Here is a 14,740-nt window from a genome sequence, read left to right on the forward strand (position 1 = left end):
GCAGTGCACTATAAAGCCATTTGTGATCAAGCTGGGCAGGACCATAACAGCACTTACTGTTGTTCTACCCACGCAGAGGGCAATCTCGTCACCTTTTCACAGACAGGGCTTGTCTGTGTTTACAACTTGAGCACAGGGCGATGGGGCGGAGTTGGCACAACCAAGGCAGTGATTTATCGCCCATCTTTCAGGACACTTTAGATCTAAATGGAAATGTTTCTTGGATAAAACTTCAAGATCCATGTCCATGATCGAGTTCAATATATATAGTCAAAATGCAAGTGTTTTGTAAGTTCCTGAAATATCTTAGACAAATTGGTTAAGGATAATCATTTCTACAAGTTGTTGCATTACGGCTTAGGGCTCATGTCGAGTTTGAGAGCTTCGTCATGGTGGAGCGTCTCTTGTGCTAGTGCTCGCTCAGTGGTACTTCCATTTCTCTTTGCTTGGACGTTCTTTTGCTTACTCGAATTTTTCTCTAGAGGCCTGCCAAGATTAAGGTCCTGACCGTGGGGAAATCCCCAGACCCTGGCGTCCAAATGCTTCTGGATGGATATAGTCGGAAGATTCAACGATACTGTGGCTTCCAAGTAGTGCAAGTCCGACCAAATCCAAAAAACTCCAGGCAAGTCTTAACATTCTCTCCAAGTTTTCCAGATCTTTTTCATTCCCTTGCAGCGATCCAAAGGTCCAGATCGAGGCCGAGAGCGAGAATGCCATGCGAAACATCTCAACCAGCGACTGGGTGGGTACGCGAGAAAAGTTTTGGTTTTTTCCATTTGAAGTTTTGCGCGAGAAAAATCCCCAGGTTGCAGTGCTGGATGAAAATGGTCGAGACGTAACTTCGCTCGAGCTCGCAGACTTAATCGCTGATGCAGCAAACAACGTAAGCTTTGTTTTTCTCCAACTTCTTTTTTTGTTGGTCTTCGAGTTTTCCATTCTTTGTTCTTGGGATCAATGTCAAAGCAGTGCAGCTCATCGCTACTTTTCTGTATTGGTGGACCATACGGACACGGCTCTCGCGTCAAAACTCGCGCAAATGTGACACTCCGGCTATCCTCGCTGGTCCTCAATCACCAAGTCGCTCTTATCGTCCTCGTCGAGCAAATTTATAGGTGCGAATCCATTCGATTCTTCGTTTCACGATCTAAGCCTCCCAGCTTTTTAGATCCTGGACGATCCTGAGAGGCGAACATTACCACCACTGAAGAGGAAAAAGTTCCATTTTTCTTTGCTTTCTCGAGCAAATCTAAGCTGGAAGATCCCTCACTAGAGTTTTTTATCTGGAGGAGAAAACTTCAAACGATGACCGTCCGATCGGGGTCTTATAATCGAACGGTGGTAAGCCTAGTGGGGCTTCCTTTATTTTTATTTTCTTCCCCTTGTGTTGGAGAAAGAAGGGCGGAGCGCTCCATGATTCGTCAGACTGGGCGTGGATGGGAGCTGGCGAGATTCTAGATCGCGTCACAGGTCTCCAGCAGGCGCCAATGATAGCAAAAGCCAGGGTTCTTTGGAGCGATCTCCATTCTCCGCGCGTCTGGAAGAATTTCTTGGATAATCTTGCCCGGATTGTCGAGCGGGCACTAGTTTAGTCGTGGTGGCAGGGTGTTTTGGACCGATCCTGTCGCTGCTAATTGATTTGGGAGTGATTCTGGCGTAGGGGAAGAGATTTTTTACTCCGATGAGGGCTGGATCGCGCAGATTGTGTAAAGCTCTTGCGCAGGCAGCCACCAGAAGGGATTTTTTCTCTAGGGAAGTTCTCGAGACCAGCGCTCCGGTTTATTGTCAAGGCAGTGAAAGGATTTTCACCCTCCAAAGGAGATTGGCGAGTTCTACTATCGACACAAAGAACAATAATCCTGGTAATTAACTCTATTTCTCGTTTTTCCTTTTTAACTTTTAAAGCTCAAACATTCTATCCAGCTTCCAGGCCTCCAACTCTAAAGAGTGGAAATTCGAGAAGTTTGGAGCTAGAGAGAGCGGGACCTTTGGTCGAGTATGAGAGAAGAATTTCTGCTGGGCACCTTCTCCCCGGAGATAAATATCAGGTACGCTTTGGAAGCTTTTTTTTTCTTCCTTTCATTCATTTGCCTGTTTGATTTTATTCATGTAGGAGGATGCCTTGCGAGCTCTGCAAGCTCTGTTTGACTTGCTCAAAAGCACTGCTGCGGAGAGTAGGCTTGATAGAACGAGTGCCGAACAATCTCACGGAAGGTTTTAATACTTTTGGTAGAGAGACCACTTGATTTTCCAGCAAGCTAATCAGTCTTCTCTCAGAAGCAAGAGCTGGTGGTCTGAGTTGCTGTCTCCAACACCATCCGTGCCATCAGTAAGAGGCCTGTATTTGTATGGCGGCGTTGGCACCGGCAAGACGATGCTGATGGATATGTTCTACGAGCAATTGTGAGTTTTCTCTTGGTCTCTTGTTTTGTTTAACTTGATGGGTCAACAAGTGTAGGCCTTCGACGTGGAGAAAGAGGAGGTTACATTTCCACGATTTCATGCTGAATGTTCACAGTCGCTTGCAAGTAAGTCAACGTTTTCTATTTTTCAGTGCTTCCTTCTCCTTATTTTCTGTCGAAGTAAATGATTTTCTAGAAACTCAAAGGTGTGACTGATCCACTAGAGATGCTCGCTGAGGAGCTTTCGAAAGAGGCTGTCATTCTTTGCGTGGACGAGTTCATGGTAAGTCAATATCACAAGCTTTTTGCTTTTTATTTGTTGCTGGCAGCCTTTATCAAGCTTTCGCCACGCAGGTCACTGACGTTGCGGACGCATTAATTCTCAACAGGCTGTTTGGACATCTCTGGAGCAAAGGGATTGTAAGTCTTTCTTTTGTTTCTTTGTCGGCAAGGTTAATCATGAAAAACTTTATTCAGGTTCTGGTATCCACTTCTAATCGAGCTCCTGACCAATTGTATGAACGGGGCTTGCAAAGGGACTTGTTTTTACCGTTCATTGCATCACTAAAAGTAAGTCAACTTTCTCTGAGTGCGTGAGTGAGTGAAACTCCCTGTTCAGGAGCGCTGCGTGGTCCATAAAGTTGGATCCCCTACAGACTACAGAAAACTCAATGCAGTGAGTATTTTTTCTTGTGTTATTAAGTAGTAGTTATCTGAAAGGGAATTTGTGTATCATTGTGACAAGGTTGAGAAGGGGCTTTATTTTGTTGGAGAAGGAGCGTCTGAGATGCTCAAGGAAAAGTTCCGCGTTGTAACAAATGGCGAATTTACTGCACCAGCAACTGTTGAAGTTGTCATGGGACGCAGGCTCAAGGTTTGATACGACTTCTTCGTCTTACATTTCGTGATATATACTTGGTTGTTTCTCAGGTTCCTATCTCCGCTAATGGATGCGCATATTTTCAATTCTACGAACTTTGTGAGATGCCGTTGGGTGCAGCGGATTATTTCGGTCTATTCAGTACGTGTTTCCGAACTAAGCATGTCGATTCTGTAGATCCGATCACCTGTGACTGCAGACCATTTTCATACTCTCTTTCTGGAGGGCGTCCCAGTATTTGGATCTCATAATCGGGTCGCGGCTTATAGATTCGTTACCTTGATAGACGTAAGTTCGTGATGTTCGTCCTTTGCGGATAAACTCAGTATATCTCTCCAGGTTTTGTACGAGAACAAGGCTCGTTTCGTCTGTTCCGCCGAGGCTCCTCCAAAAGAACTGCTCGAGCGGATTGTCACAATCGCAGACGCTCCGAAGCGTACGTCGTCAAGGTCCGCTCGGAACGACGATGCGGATTTACTTGTGGATAACGAGCTGGGATTCGCGAAGGAGCGAACTATCAGCAGGTAAATCTTCGCTCTAGCGGCTTGTTTTCCTGTGCTCAACCAGTTGGAACTTTTCGTGTCAAGGTTGATCGAGATGCAAACCAAGGAATACATTGACGATCACGCAGCGTCTCGTCTTGACGATGATAGCCCAGTGGCTACAGGCACAGATTCGTGATACTCAAATAAAATTCTGTATTTTCGAATATTCTAAAATATGCTAGCATATTTTAGGTCACTGTTTTTAAATTTGAAAATGGCGCCAAATCGGCAATTTAGGGCAGGATAAACCCTAGCTATGAGGTTCGAGGATCTGGCGCTCAGCGCCGAGACGCTGGCTGTGCTGCGCGGCAATGGCTTCTACGATCTCACGCCAGTTCAGGAGCGCATTATCCCGCAGCTCTGCCGCGGCCAAGACGCGCTCGTTTGCGCCGTCACGGGCTCCGGTAAGACGCTTGCGTTTGTCGTCCCCATCGTTGAGATCCTTCGCAAGCACTCGGCTTCCTTCCATCCAGGACAGGTTAGTATACTTTTGTGTGTGTTCTATGTACCTCTTCTTCTTTTTCTCATTTTTCTCGTGTTTATCTATTCATTCCATCTTGTTCTCTTTTCCTTGCGTTAGAACTCTTTGCTTTTCTTCCTCATGGTTTGTAACTTGTGTGAAGGTTGGAGCGATTGTTGTGGCACCGACCAGAGAATTGGCGTCTCAGATCTTTGATGTGTCGCGGCCCTTCTTTGCAGGCCTAAACGAGTTTGATCCTGTGCTGCTTGTTGGTGGTGCCGACGTCTCTTTGGATGTTTCCAGCATCGAGAAGTGCCCCCGAGCTAAATTTTTGGTTGGCACTCCTGGCCGCCTGCTGGACATCATGCAGCGGTGTTCTTCTCACTTGGATTTTTCTTCCTTGAAGGTACTCAAAACTGAGATGACCCTTGGTGCCAAGGTGTTTGAGCTACGCAGGTTTTGATTCTGGATGAAGCGGACCGGCTGCTCGAGATGGGACACGATCACCGCGTCTCGGAAATCATCAGTCTGCTTCCTGGACAACGGATAACCGGGCTTTTCTCTGCGACGGAAACAAAGGAACTTGCGGTGAAAGCTGGTGTCCGGCAGGAATACAGCTTTCAAACGAAAAAACAGACTCCTTCGACACTCAGTGTACAGGTAAGCGTCTATTTTATCGATGAGGAGAGCACTAACTCTGACTTCTCGCAGTATCTCATCAGCGATGCTGATGAAAAGTCCTCACAGTTAGCACAATTCCTTCTTGAACACAAGTCCAAGAAAACTATTGTGTAGGTTTCTCATGGTTTTATCTGCTAAGCTTACGTTGCTTCGAATATTGACAATATGACAGATACTTTATGACCTGCGCCTCCGTGGATTACTGGGGAACCGTCCTTCAGAAGGTTGATATCATGAAGAATGTGTCGATCGTGGTGCTACATGGTAAAATGAAACAGGTGATATTTATTTGCGTTTGATTTTCGTTTTTACTATGAACTATTGCAGAAATCCCGTGAAAATGCCTTGCAAAGATTCACCGACATGCCATCGGGTGTGCTCTTCTGCACTGATGTCGCTGCTCGCGGACTCGATATACCTGGTGTCGACTGGATTGTGCAGGTAAATGCTTTGTGATAAAAGTTTTGAGGCTCGCTTCGTAACACAGTAATTTGAGTCATCTTGTCCAGTATGATCCTCCTCAAGATCCAAACACGTTTGTTCATAGAGTCGGGCGTACTGCAAGAATTGGACGCGTTGGCCATTCTGTTGTGTTCCTTCTTCCAAAGGTACTTGAAACCGTGTGAAGCGTCGAAGGGCTGCTTTGAGTGTCCTTGCAGGAGGATACGTATGTGGGGTTTCTGCGCATAAGGAACGTTCCCGTCGAAGAGAGAAACAAGCCGGAGGCGATGGATATCATTCCAATGGTTTGCGTGCTGTTTAAAAATGCCATTGCCTGACTTTATGGTGTTCATCGCAGTTGCGTGCAGCCGCTGAAAGCGATCGAGATGTAATGGAAAAGGGACTGAAAGCATTCGTATCATATTTTCGAGCGTACAAGGAGCACCACTGTAACTACATTTTCCAGTACGTAGCGGTCGTTACGTTTCGTCGTGTTTTGATCATTCGATGTTTAGGTGGAAGAAACTGCAGCTTGGCAAGATTGCCATGGGCTTTGGTCTCTTGCAGCTACCTTCGATGCCCGAGTTAAAACGAGGCATTTTCACGTCGCAGCATTTTGTCCCCGTCGAGGGTATAGATTTCAGTGCTATCAAGTACCGGTACGTGTTCATCGACTTTTTATTCGCCTACTGATCGATCTTTCATCCGTTCAGTGACAAATCGCGGGAGAAGCAGAGGCAGAGGGAGCTAAAAGCTGCTCCTTCCAGACGAAGCAAGCCTGAGAAAAGTTCCAAACAAGACAAGAAGATCGCTGCTGTGAAGAGGATCCCCGGCAAGAAAAGAAGCTTGAGAGACATGGAAGAGCTAAGCGAAGATTACCGGCAGTGGAAGAAGCAGCGACAAAAGTGAGCTTCCTCACACTTTGCTGAGAACGGCTGGAGGCGCGTCCAAGCATGACTTAGTGACGAAGCTTTGTATCGACTTTCACTTCCTCCACTTTCGGCCTCTTGGGCGTTGGCTCCCGAGGTTGATCTTCGAGATCTTCTCGTCCGACCGGTGTTGGGAGACGATCTTCCATTTTCCGGTGGTCTTCGGCATGGTTTCTCGGGCTGATTCTCTCCTGGTTAGATTTAGGCTGCTGCTCATTGTTCTTGCCAGTGTCTCCTCCCTTGCAGCTCGCGTTCAAGTCGAGATCACACTGACCCGCGCAGGGGCCGTGGAGCTTCGATCGCCATCCTCGAGAGTAGAGTCTCTTGTACAGGTCTGCCGTCTTTACCATTGGAAGATGCTGCTGCATGCTAACACAATCAACCTGTTTAGCTAGCGCGCGAGCAGAAGCTCGAAATCAAAAGGCCGGGGAGAACTATTAACCTGAGCGGCCGGAATCCCGTGTACAAGCTGCTCCATCTCCTGCTGGAGCTTGAGAACTTCCGATCTCATGTAAGCCTCTGTGAGTTCCTCCATGCCGGCACCTTGTCCCACGGCGATGGTGTGCTCTAAACCGTGAATGGTGCTCTCCAGGCTCCTTACCTGATAGAAAAACAAGCTCTCAAGTCAAGCTGATAAGCTCAAGTTGATCTACCTTTCGACCAGGCCATCGCTTCAACCCAAACTTCCGGCAAGCTTTCTTCAGAGTTGTCTGTGACACGCCCAGTTTCTTCGCAGCGTCGACGATGCTAAGGTGGAAGTACGCGGACAAGTCGGAGAGTATGAGATGGTGAGTTCCAACACCCTGGAAAACAACGACCGTTGCTGGCTGTTAGTTACTCGGCTGTTGCAAGCAAGAAGAAAACAGTCGCGAGTGCTTTTACTTACCACTTTGCTCCGCCGGTTGACGAGGAAGACGAGCTCCGAGCGTCCCTTGGACGCGTCGTTGGTGTCCGCGCACTGAGGCGAAGGATTGCTCGCATTCGCCGACGACGAAGACGCGTCCTTCTCGTCGGTCTTGGGCTGCTTGTTGGAGGCTTTCGCGTTGGCAAGCCCGGGCTTTGGACCCGGTCCCGCACGCTGCAAGGAACTCCCAGCGAGTTCGTCCGCGGCTGCCTTGCCGAGCGGTGGAAAAGCGTCGAAAGGCTGTTGCTGCTGCTGCTGCTGAGAGTTTTGCGCTGGCGTGAAAGCCCGGAGCTGAGCTGCGAGAAACTGAGCCAGCAACGCGATATTTGGTGCGGGAGCGTTCGCTGGAAACGGCCTAAATGCTGCTGCTGGAGCGTTTGGAATCAGCGGTGCGTTTGAGCTGGGCCTGCTCGCCGAGGAACTTCTCACGAGAAACTGAGCGAGCTCGGCAGGTGATGGCGTTATCGGATTGCTGTTCATCATCCCAGAAAATCCACCACCACCCGGAGCATAGTTGCCATTTGGTTTCGCTTGCCTGCAGTCTGCATCGTCGGGACTGTAGTCGCAGCATGGAATCGATATCTTCAAACCTCTGAGCGGGAGTCCGCCGAAGCTCGGTGGTGACGCCTTCGAGCAGCCTGGCGTGGATTCGTCCGCGGAGGTGGGAGTCATGCTGTAACTCGTTGGAGTTTCGTTCTTTGGAAAGAACGTCTTTGTTCTCGGGGCCTCTTGTGGAGCGCTGATGGAAGCCAGGCCTTCGTCACCTCCATCCTCTTTCGCTGCGACGCCGCCGGAGGTGATCATCGCTACCAGTTGCTTCTCCTCCATGCATATGAGAACGTCTTCCAGCGTTGCGTCCACGTCGAGCTCCTCGGGTTCGGAGCCATCCGGCCGCACCAGCTGCAACCTCTGGATGCTCTCGCCTTGCGCGATGAACTCCAGCCGCCTCGCGTTTCTCTGCGCAAGTCTTCACCATCATCGCCATCAGCACGCGGAAAGAAACAACAAAACTTATACCTCGATCACCCTCGCAAACTCCTGCAGTGTCTCGTGAACGTGACGCGCGGAACTCCACTGATGCCCATGAACTGAGACTGTGAACTTCACCTTCTCGGCGGCTTGGCCAGCGGGAGGATGGCGCTGGAATCCTTGGAAAGCACTGCCTGGAGCGGACATAGTTCTTGACACCGAAGAAGTTTAGAAGGAAGCACTGCGAAGGAAATGGATCAAATGGTCTAGCTCGACCACCAAAATGCAAGAGAATTCACGGGGACAGTACCAGAGCATCGAAGCCTTTGCGTGTTTTTTCGGCCGTTGGCACACCAAGTGGCAGTTATATTGTCCTTTTGGCTGCCCACACTAGTTTTTCCCTTTCCTTTCGACGTTTTCTGCCATGGCGTTTGGCCACCAAACTGCCATCCTTGGCCACACTCCCTGTTTTACGCTTCGAAAACCTGCCAGGATCAAAACTGTGAAGAAACAAGGATATCATACCCAATTGTCACCCAGCAAAAGTCGTGTAGCCATGATTTCACCAAGTCTTACAAGCACGGAGATTTTCTTCCGAAGTGCTCGAAGCACGATCTTTATTCAAAACAAAAAACACGAAAAGACGGTAGCAGGATTCAGCTGAATGCCACAAACAAGTTAAAGTGTACCTCGTCAATAGGGCTGACAGCCATCGATCATAGCTCAGGAAATCCTCCCTGCATTCCTGATCAAAGCCTGCTTGCAGATGTGATACCAGCGATTCCACTTCTTGCAAATTTAACGTACCAACAAGCCGGAGAAATGCAAGCATAGGGCCTTGAGTTTTGTAAAGGTTCAAGTCAAACGTGACGCCAGGATCATGTCCCAGCCGGTCAGCTCGCAAATTCTCTAGTCGGTGCCACACAACCCTCACATAAATTACAAACGGCAGGAGAGGAGAAAGAAGATGGCGAGATAAAAAAAATACACTAGCTATCAATGGATGAAGAAAACTAGAAACAGCTATGGTGTGATGAACTGAGGAGCTATTCATTGTCGCACAGCACTCCTCCGCGCCAGAGTTTATCCAGTTTATGCTGCTGAAATAATCATTTTAATTCAAATTTAAATGTTGATGATTCACATAATTTAATATAATTCTACGTAATCTTATTCCGTTAAGAAAACTTGTTATAACCTTATCAGAAATTAAAACAACTTTCAATGCTATAAGAAGAGAGGTAAAATCATTTTATACAATACGAAACTCTCACCTCTCTGCAAGGCGTTCCAGAAACAAGCGATACGTGATCTGTGGAGCAGCTCCAACGAAAACACCACCCACAAAATGGACAACTCCAACAGGATCTCCTTTGCTCGGTCTTAGAATCCATGCTCCCTGGAGAAGGGAAACAAAATCACCAGTGCTCTCCCCGCGAAAGAAAAAAAAAAGAAAAGATAGAGCTTACTTGGATTTCTTGCCAGCGTCCAAGAGTTCCTTGTGCTTTCATCGCAGAGTTCACAAAAACCCTGGAAAGAAAGAAGAACAAGCATGAAAACGAGGCAATTCATCGAAATTCTTTCACCAGCATACTTCTCGATCTGTCCTTAGAGCTGGAGGCTACCATTCTTTCCTTGCGGCTTCCCTTGGAACTCGAGGAGCTAGAAAACCTGGGATTGTCTCGTCGCCGGCACCATGACGCTGCCGCGGTCGCGAATCCAGTGCCTGCCCTGGCAGAAGAAGCTGCGCAGTTGGGAAGGGTCGACAGTAGCCACGACTCTTTCAAACACAGAAAACCCTCGAAATATTTCCATTACCAGCGCTGGAGGAGCGGAGCTAGCTCGTCTAGATCGGCCGCGAGGTCATTCTTCCTAGGGTTCTGGAGATCGAGCAAAGAGGAGGAGGAAGAGGAGCTGCGCAGCTGCGTCGTGGATTATAGCTCTCTCACTCCATCCGCTGCTAGGCCAATCGATCGCCAGGTAGAAGAAGGCGCCGCCGACGATCATCACCTCAAGCTCTACCATGTTCGCCTCCAAGATCAGCTCCAGGAATTCCTGGACAAGACACTGGAGATTATCCGCGTGGAGGAGGAGCCAGATCCTGCTCCAGTGGCTGCTCCATCCCAGGAAGAAGACGATGGATTCCATCTCTTTGGGAAAGCTCCGGCTGGGATAACAATGATAGAGAGAGTCAGGGATGGATCTCTAGAGCACAGGGCTAGTGGCAAACGCTACATTCACAGTACAAGGGGGTGGTTTTCTAGTGGCAAGAACTCGTTAGAGAATGTAGTGATCGATGCTGAGAGTGTGAGAGTAGAGGCGGAGAAGGCGAGAGAGAAGGCTCTGGCAGCATGGAAGGATAGAATTTCTAGAAAGGAAGAAGCCATTGCTAGAGAGAACTCGAGGGTGGCGGCACTGAAACAAGTCAGGGGTGAGAAGTGGATTTGCTAGCTCAATTCATGTTCTTCATCAGAGAGAGAGAAGCCTTCTCGAAGGAGCAGCGATCGAGTTCACTAATGTAAGTTATTGATTTTTGACAATCCTGGGAGAAACTATTTCTTTCTCGTTTTCCTTGTGCTAAGCATGACACGATGCGAACTTACAGGTTCTCAGATTTTTATACATTAGCGTTAAGAACCCAGACCGAATCAGTCAACCACTCTTTGAGATACAAAGACACGTTGTTGCCACCAATCACTCCACATAATGGCTGTATCGCCCCCTCAACTTCTTGCCGTTTCGCCCCCTCAACCTTTTGCCGCTTCTGTGGGGGAAACCACCCATCACTAGGGAGTCGACTGGTAAAATAGTTGAAACCAGACTGTTCCAGATCCTCCTCCGTATGAGGCAAAACTGCCAGTTGCAGGAGTCCATTTTCTGAAGCAAGATCTATAAGCCTGTTCAAACCTCCATCTTCTTTCTTCCTGCATTTCATCAAATCGAGAGCACTTGAAACTTCACCTTGAGTGGCCGCATCAGTCTTGGATTTCATATGTAATAAGCAAGGAATGAGCCGCCGCTTGGACTCATAGTCATTGGTGAGAAAAAACAACGCGTCTGGATGAAAGCCACCACCATCACCAGTCCAGAGAACCGTTGGAAATGCGTCAGCCTGCCTTTCAACGTCGTGGAGATACTTCTCAAGTGTATAACAGTCGGCGCCATGGGTGTGACTTTTACCGCACATCTTTGTCACAACTTCCGTTGCAACCCGTGCTTTCACCACCTTTGCCTTCTCGAAATATATTGCGGGAACTTCAAAAGTGCTGTTGCGCAGTTCCACACTGCAATTCCGAAGAAAGCGAGAAACGAAGTCTATGGGAGCCTTTCCGTCCAATGCCTCAGCTAGCCTTTCAAACTCAAGACTCACTGTCGCATCGCTGCCTTGGCCCTTGGCTTTAAACTGCTGCTGAAAAAACTCACCGAAGCCTGTTGGCCGACTACAAAAGTAATGAAAAAGAGCTCGCAAGACAGCAGGTTCCTGAAGTTTGATCCAAGTGTCTCTATCCTGCTTTGCAAAGAACTTATCCAAGTCCTCCAACGCAACACTGTTTTCCGTGCTTAGCCAGGCTAACCCGGACTCCACAAGGCTCAGAGATGGATTGTTGATGTTGAGTACAGTGGATATGGACCCAAACATATGGTGATACACTATCACCTCTAGCTCCTTGAGCGCTGCAGCATTCCGAGTCCTTTCAAAAAACAGCTCCACATCCCTCAGGACCGTCTTATCCATGTAGACTTCCAATTCCGATTTGTTCTATACACCTTCCTGAGAATGACTGATCTTACTCGAGGTGCATATCTTCTCAAAAAAGTCAATCAGAAATTCTGTTGCCTGCTCCAAGGGACGCTTGCTCACAATGAACTGCTCAAGTGCTGTGACAAAGAACCTCTACCTCCCTTTGTACAAATCACAGACCCTCTGCATATCAATACCATCCACACTTCGGAGTAGTTTCCCAGCATAGAGCTTGAAGTCCTCGACAGTGATGAATCCACCAAATCCATGAAAGACGATAACAGAAGCTCTCCTCTTCAGAGTGGCAGAGATATCCTGTGCCACAGTAAGCATCCTAGCCCCGGTGCCTGCATAGTAGAATTGTCGAAATCCACTGCTTATCAGCGCCGGCACGAGAATATCTAGGAACGATCTCGTACCACTTCCAAGAGTTAACGAAGAAAATCGCTTTTCCAACCAGCGGTTTATCACCTGGCACTCGTCAAATATGATTGGACCATTCCACTTCGCTGTTACACGATCGCTCCCTATTAAACGATCGAGTACGTCCTGGAACTGACCTTCGATGGGTTTCAAATCCTCTTTAGTCCGTATAAGGTCTAAAAGTCTACCAGTGAGCGCCTTGAACGGATCTTTGAAGTTGTACAAGTACTCGAGCGAAGGCAATGCAACCTGCTTGAAGAGCCATGCTTGACCTGTCAAATAGCCCGTTTTCTCCAGCTGCCCCAGCAAATAAAACCTGCTAATGAGCAAAGCTTTGAGACAGACTGCAGCACTAACGTCTGGAATGTCTCCGGTTGGATACAGCTCCAGCAACTTTGATGCCACTAACTTGAGATCTCCTGAACCTTCAGCTCCAATACCAGTGTCGGAGACCCCCACAAAGAAGAGCCCACGCTGCGCTACAGCGATCTCATATAATGTCCTGGTCTTCCCCGATCCCGACACGTTGAAGAGAACGGTGAGGATCGGCTGCGCTTTGGAAGTTCCCTCTAGGATACGCTTGGATGCTTCGAAAGGCTGGTCTAGTGCATGCCACAAGAGGCGGGGGCATTCGTCTGTAGGATCTTTTGGCAGTGGGACTTTACACGTTGGGAAAACGCATCCGCCTTGGGATGTTCAAGATTTGGCTTGCGCAACTCATGCCAAAACGTATCCAAGAGACTCTCTATATTTGCCACAGTCGCTCTGACTGGTTCTGCAAGAAACAAGTCAAAAATTTGCAAAAGAAACGCGCCTGGGGACCCAAAAAGGGACCAAGAGATCTAAAAAGGAAAGACAAACAATAGGCTTACCCTTCGACTTCAGTAAGCGATCCCGCAGCTGCTCCTTGTCCTTGCGCAGCTGCTCCTCCTTGTCGCGCAGCTGCTCCTCCTTGTTGCGCAGCTGCTCCTCCTTCTTGACCATCTTGGGATCATTTAGTTGCTCGAGTTGCCCCTCAACCGCAGTTATTTGGCCCTCAACCGCACTAATTTGGCCCTCAACCACAGCAATCTGCCGTTCAACTTCCCGGATTTCCCTTGACAAGCCAGAAACCGGATCATCCACCTCCATGGGCTCCGCTTGCGAAACCCTAGCTTTTAATGGTCAAATATTCCTTATTCCTCATCTTTGATTTTGTAGGACCATCGTACTGCAAGAAATATGATCATTGGTTCTAACATTATAAACTTGAGAGCTGGGATTTGATTAAAATCCAAAAGTAACTTGCTCTTGCTGGCCAGATCTTGTGGGATCGATGCCATTGAACAAATTCGTTGAATTTCTTGTAATTTTGAGCATATGAAAACAGTCCGTACCAGGGGTGTAGCTCAAATGGTAGAGCATGCAATAGATCAGGGGATTGATGCCCCTCTCCTCCACTTCCAAAATTAATTGAAGATAATAGAGAGGAGAAATGCACTTGAAAAGAGGTCTAAAAGGAAAATCATTCACAAAAACAAAGTCAATCACAAAATGGAGGGGTCCTTGTGTGATTCCGTGCTCTCAACAGATGCACACTGATTGTGAGGTGTTTTAACTAAGACAACCATAGCAAAAATTCTTCCAATGGTTGTTATTTAAACTTTCCCAAACACTTTATAGTATATTCTAGTTTATTCTACCACCGTCTTGTGTTTATAAATTATAAACATGTTTATAATTACAAATTTCTACTTTATCTATTAAATTAATAAATAATAGCAAAAAAATTTAATTCTTCTCACAGGGTTTTCAATTATATTAGAATATCCAAGCATCTTCTAGGTAGTTTAGTTTCCTTAGGCAAACCAAAAATATAAATTATTATTTATACCTTTGAACTTATCCCTCTATATTATCTTATATATTTAAAAAAATCATTTATAATTTGTATTGTGTGAATGTTTCAATAAAAATCACTAGAACCCTAAAATCAATAGTGAGGGTATATTGATAACAGATAAATAGAACATTTCAAGGAGATAATATCAAATTATATATATTTTTAGTATTTAAATTAAGATGGTTATTTATCATTTCTCTAGTATACATATGTCATAGGGATGTAGAGTTTCATTGATGCACTATAAAAACTCTATAACTCATCTATGGTAGAGTTGAGTTTATTTTTGTAATTGCTATAAACTGATGATGCTAAGTTATGGGATTCATATTTGACAAATAAAGGGTTCTTTGCTTATTTAAAGAAACTATATCAAGGCTGTAAAAAGTGGGATTATAGGTTTATGAGGTTTATTATGACATATTTTTTAGATATGATGCATGTGTAATAGCTGAAAAGGAATTAAGAACAAATTACAGGTT

At 46.9% G+C, this 14,740-nt stretch overlaps 5 protein-coding genes across 6 annotated transcripts; all 5 read left to right on the forward strand.

Annotated features, from left to right (window-relative positions):
• Positions 1 to 362: 362 nt before the first annotated feature.
• Positions 363 to 1,371, forward strand: LOC9642147 (putative RNA methyltransferase At5g10620). The gene is made up of 6 exons (XM_024678572.1): positions 363 to 426; positions 483 to 625; positions 679 to 745; positions 809 to 886; positions 970 to 1,115; positions 1,169 to 1,371. Exons 1-6 carry the CDS (start codon positions 367 to 369, stop codon positions 1,206 to 1,208), a joined length of 534 nt encoding a protein of 177 aa, XP_024534340.1. The 5' UTR covers positions 363 to 366; the 3' UTR covers positions 1,209 to 1,371.
• Positions 1,372 to 1,408: 37 nt separating this feature from the next.
• On the forward strand, positions 1,409 to 4,023 carry LOC9642148 (AFG1-like ATPase). Its single transcript, XM_024678571.1, has 14 exons — positions 1,409 to 1,862; positions 1,924 to 2,048; positions 2,114 to 2,214; positions 2,278 to 2,403; positions 2,459 to 2,528; positions 2,599 to 2,685; positions 2,757 to 2,822; positions 2,880 to 2,972; positions 3,022 to 3,078; positions 3,148 to 3,276; positions 3,333 to 3,423; positions 3,482 to 3,570; positions 3,622 to 3,806; positions 3,870 to 4,023. Exons 1-14 carry the CDS (start codon positions 1,682 to 1,684, stop codon positions 3,961 to 3,963), a joined length of 1,494 nt encoding a protein of 497 aa, XP_024534339.1. The 5' UTR covers positions 1,409 to 1,681; the 3' UTR covers positions 3,964 to 4,023.
• A 41-nt stretch (positions 4,024 to 4,064) lies between these two features.
• Positions 4,065 to 6,449, forward strand: LOC9642149 (DEAD-box ATP-dependent RNA helicase 18). 2 transcript variants are annotated; one of them, XM_024678569.1, is made up of 11 exons: positions 4,065 to 4,305; positions 4,451 to 4,693; positions 4,744 to 4,947; positions 4,999 to 5,078; positions 5,141 to 5,246; positions 5,296 to 5,409; positions 5,478 to 5,576; positions 5,628 to 5,714; positions 5,768 to 5,874; positions 5,925 to 6,068; positions 6,123 to 6,449. In XM_024678569.1, exons 1-11 carry the CDS (start codon positions 4,084 to 4,086, stop codon positions 6,316 to 6,318), a joined length of 1,602 nt encoding a protein of 533 aa, XP_024534337.1. In that variant the 5' UTR covers positions 4,065 to 4,083; the 3' UTR covers positions 6,319 to 6,449. The 2 variants fall into 2 exon arrangements, with proteins under 2 accessions (XP_024534337.1, XP_024534336.1); XM_024678568.1 differs by having other exon boundaries at positions 4,744 to 5,078.
• LOC112347489 lies at positions 6,320 to 6,972 on the forward strand. Its single transcript, XM_024678429.1, has 3 exons — positions 6,320 to 6,670; positions 6,730 to 6,849; positions 6,931 to 6,972. Exons 1-3 carry the CDS (start codon positions 6,506 to 6,508, stop codon positions 6,970 to 6,972), a joined length of 327 nt encoding a protein of 108 aa, XP_024534197.1. The 5' UTR covers positions 6,320 to 6,505.
• Positions 6,973 to 9,603: 2,631 nt separating this feature from the next.
• LOC112347490 lies at positions 9,604 to 10,910 on the forward strand. Its single transcript, XM_024678430.1, has 2 exons — positions 9,604 to 10,729; positions 10,817 to 10,910. Exon 1 carries the CDS (start codon positions 9,604 to 9,606, stop codon positions 10,660 to 10,662), a length of 1,059 nt encoding a protein of 352 aa, XP_024534198.1. The 3' UTR covers positions 10,663 to 10,729; positions 10,817 to 10,910.
• The last annotated feature ends 3,830 nt before the right edge of the window (positions 10,911 to 14,740 follow it).

The sequence above is a fragment of the Selaginella moellendorffii genome, unplaced genomic scaffold, assembly GCF_000143415.4.
Source record: "Selaginella moellendorffii unplaced genomic scaffold, v1.0 SELMOscaffold_22, whole genome shotgun sequence".
NCBI lineage: Eukaryota > Viridiplantae > Streptophyta > Lycopodiopsida > Selaginellales > Selaginellaceae > Selaginella > Selaginella moellendorffii.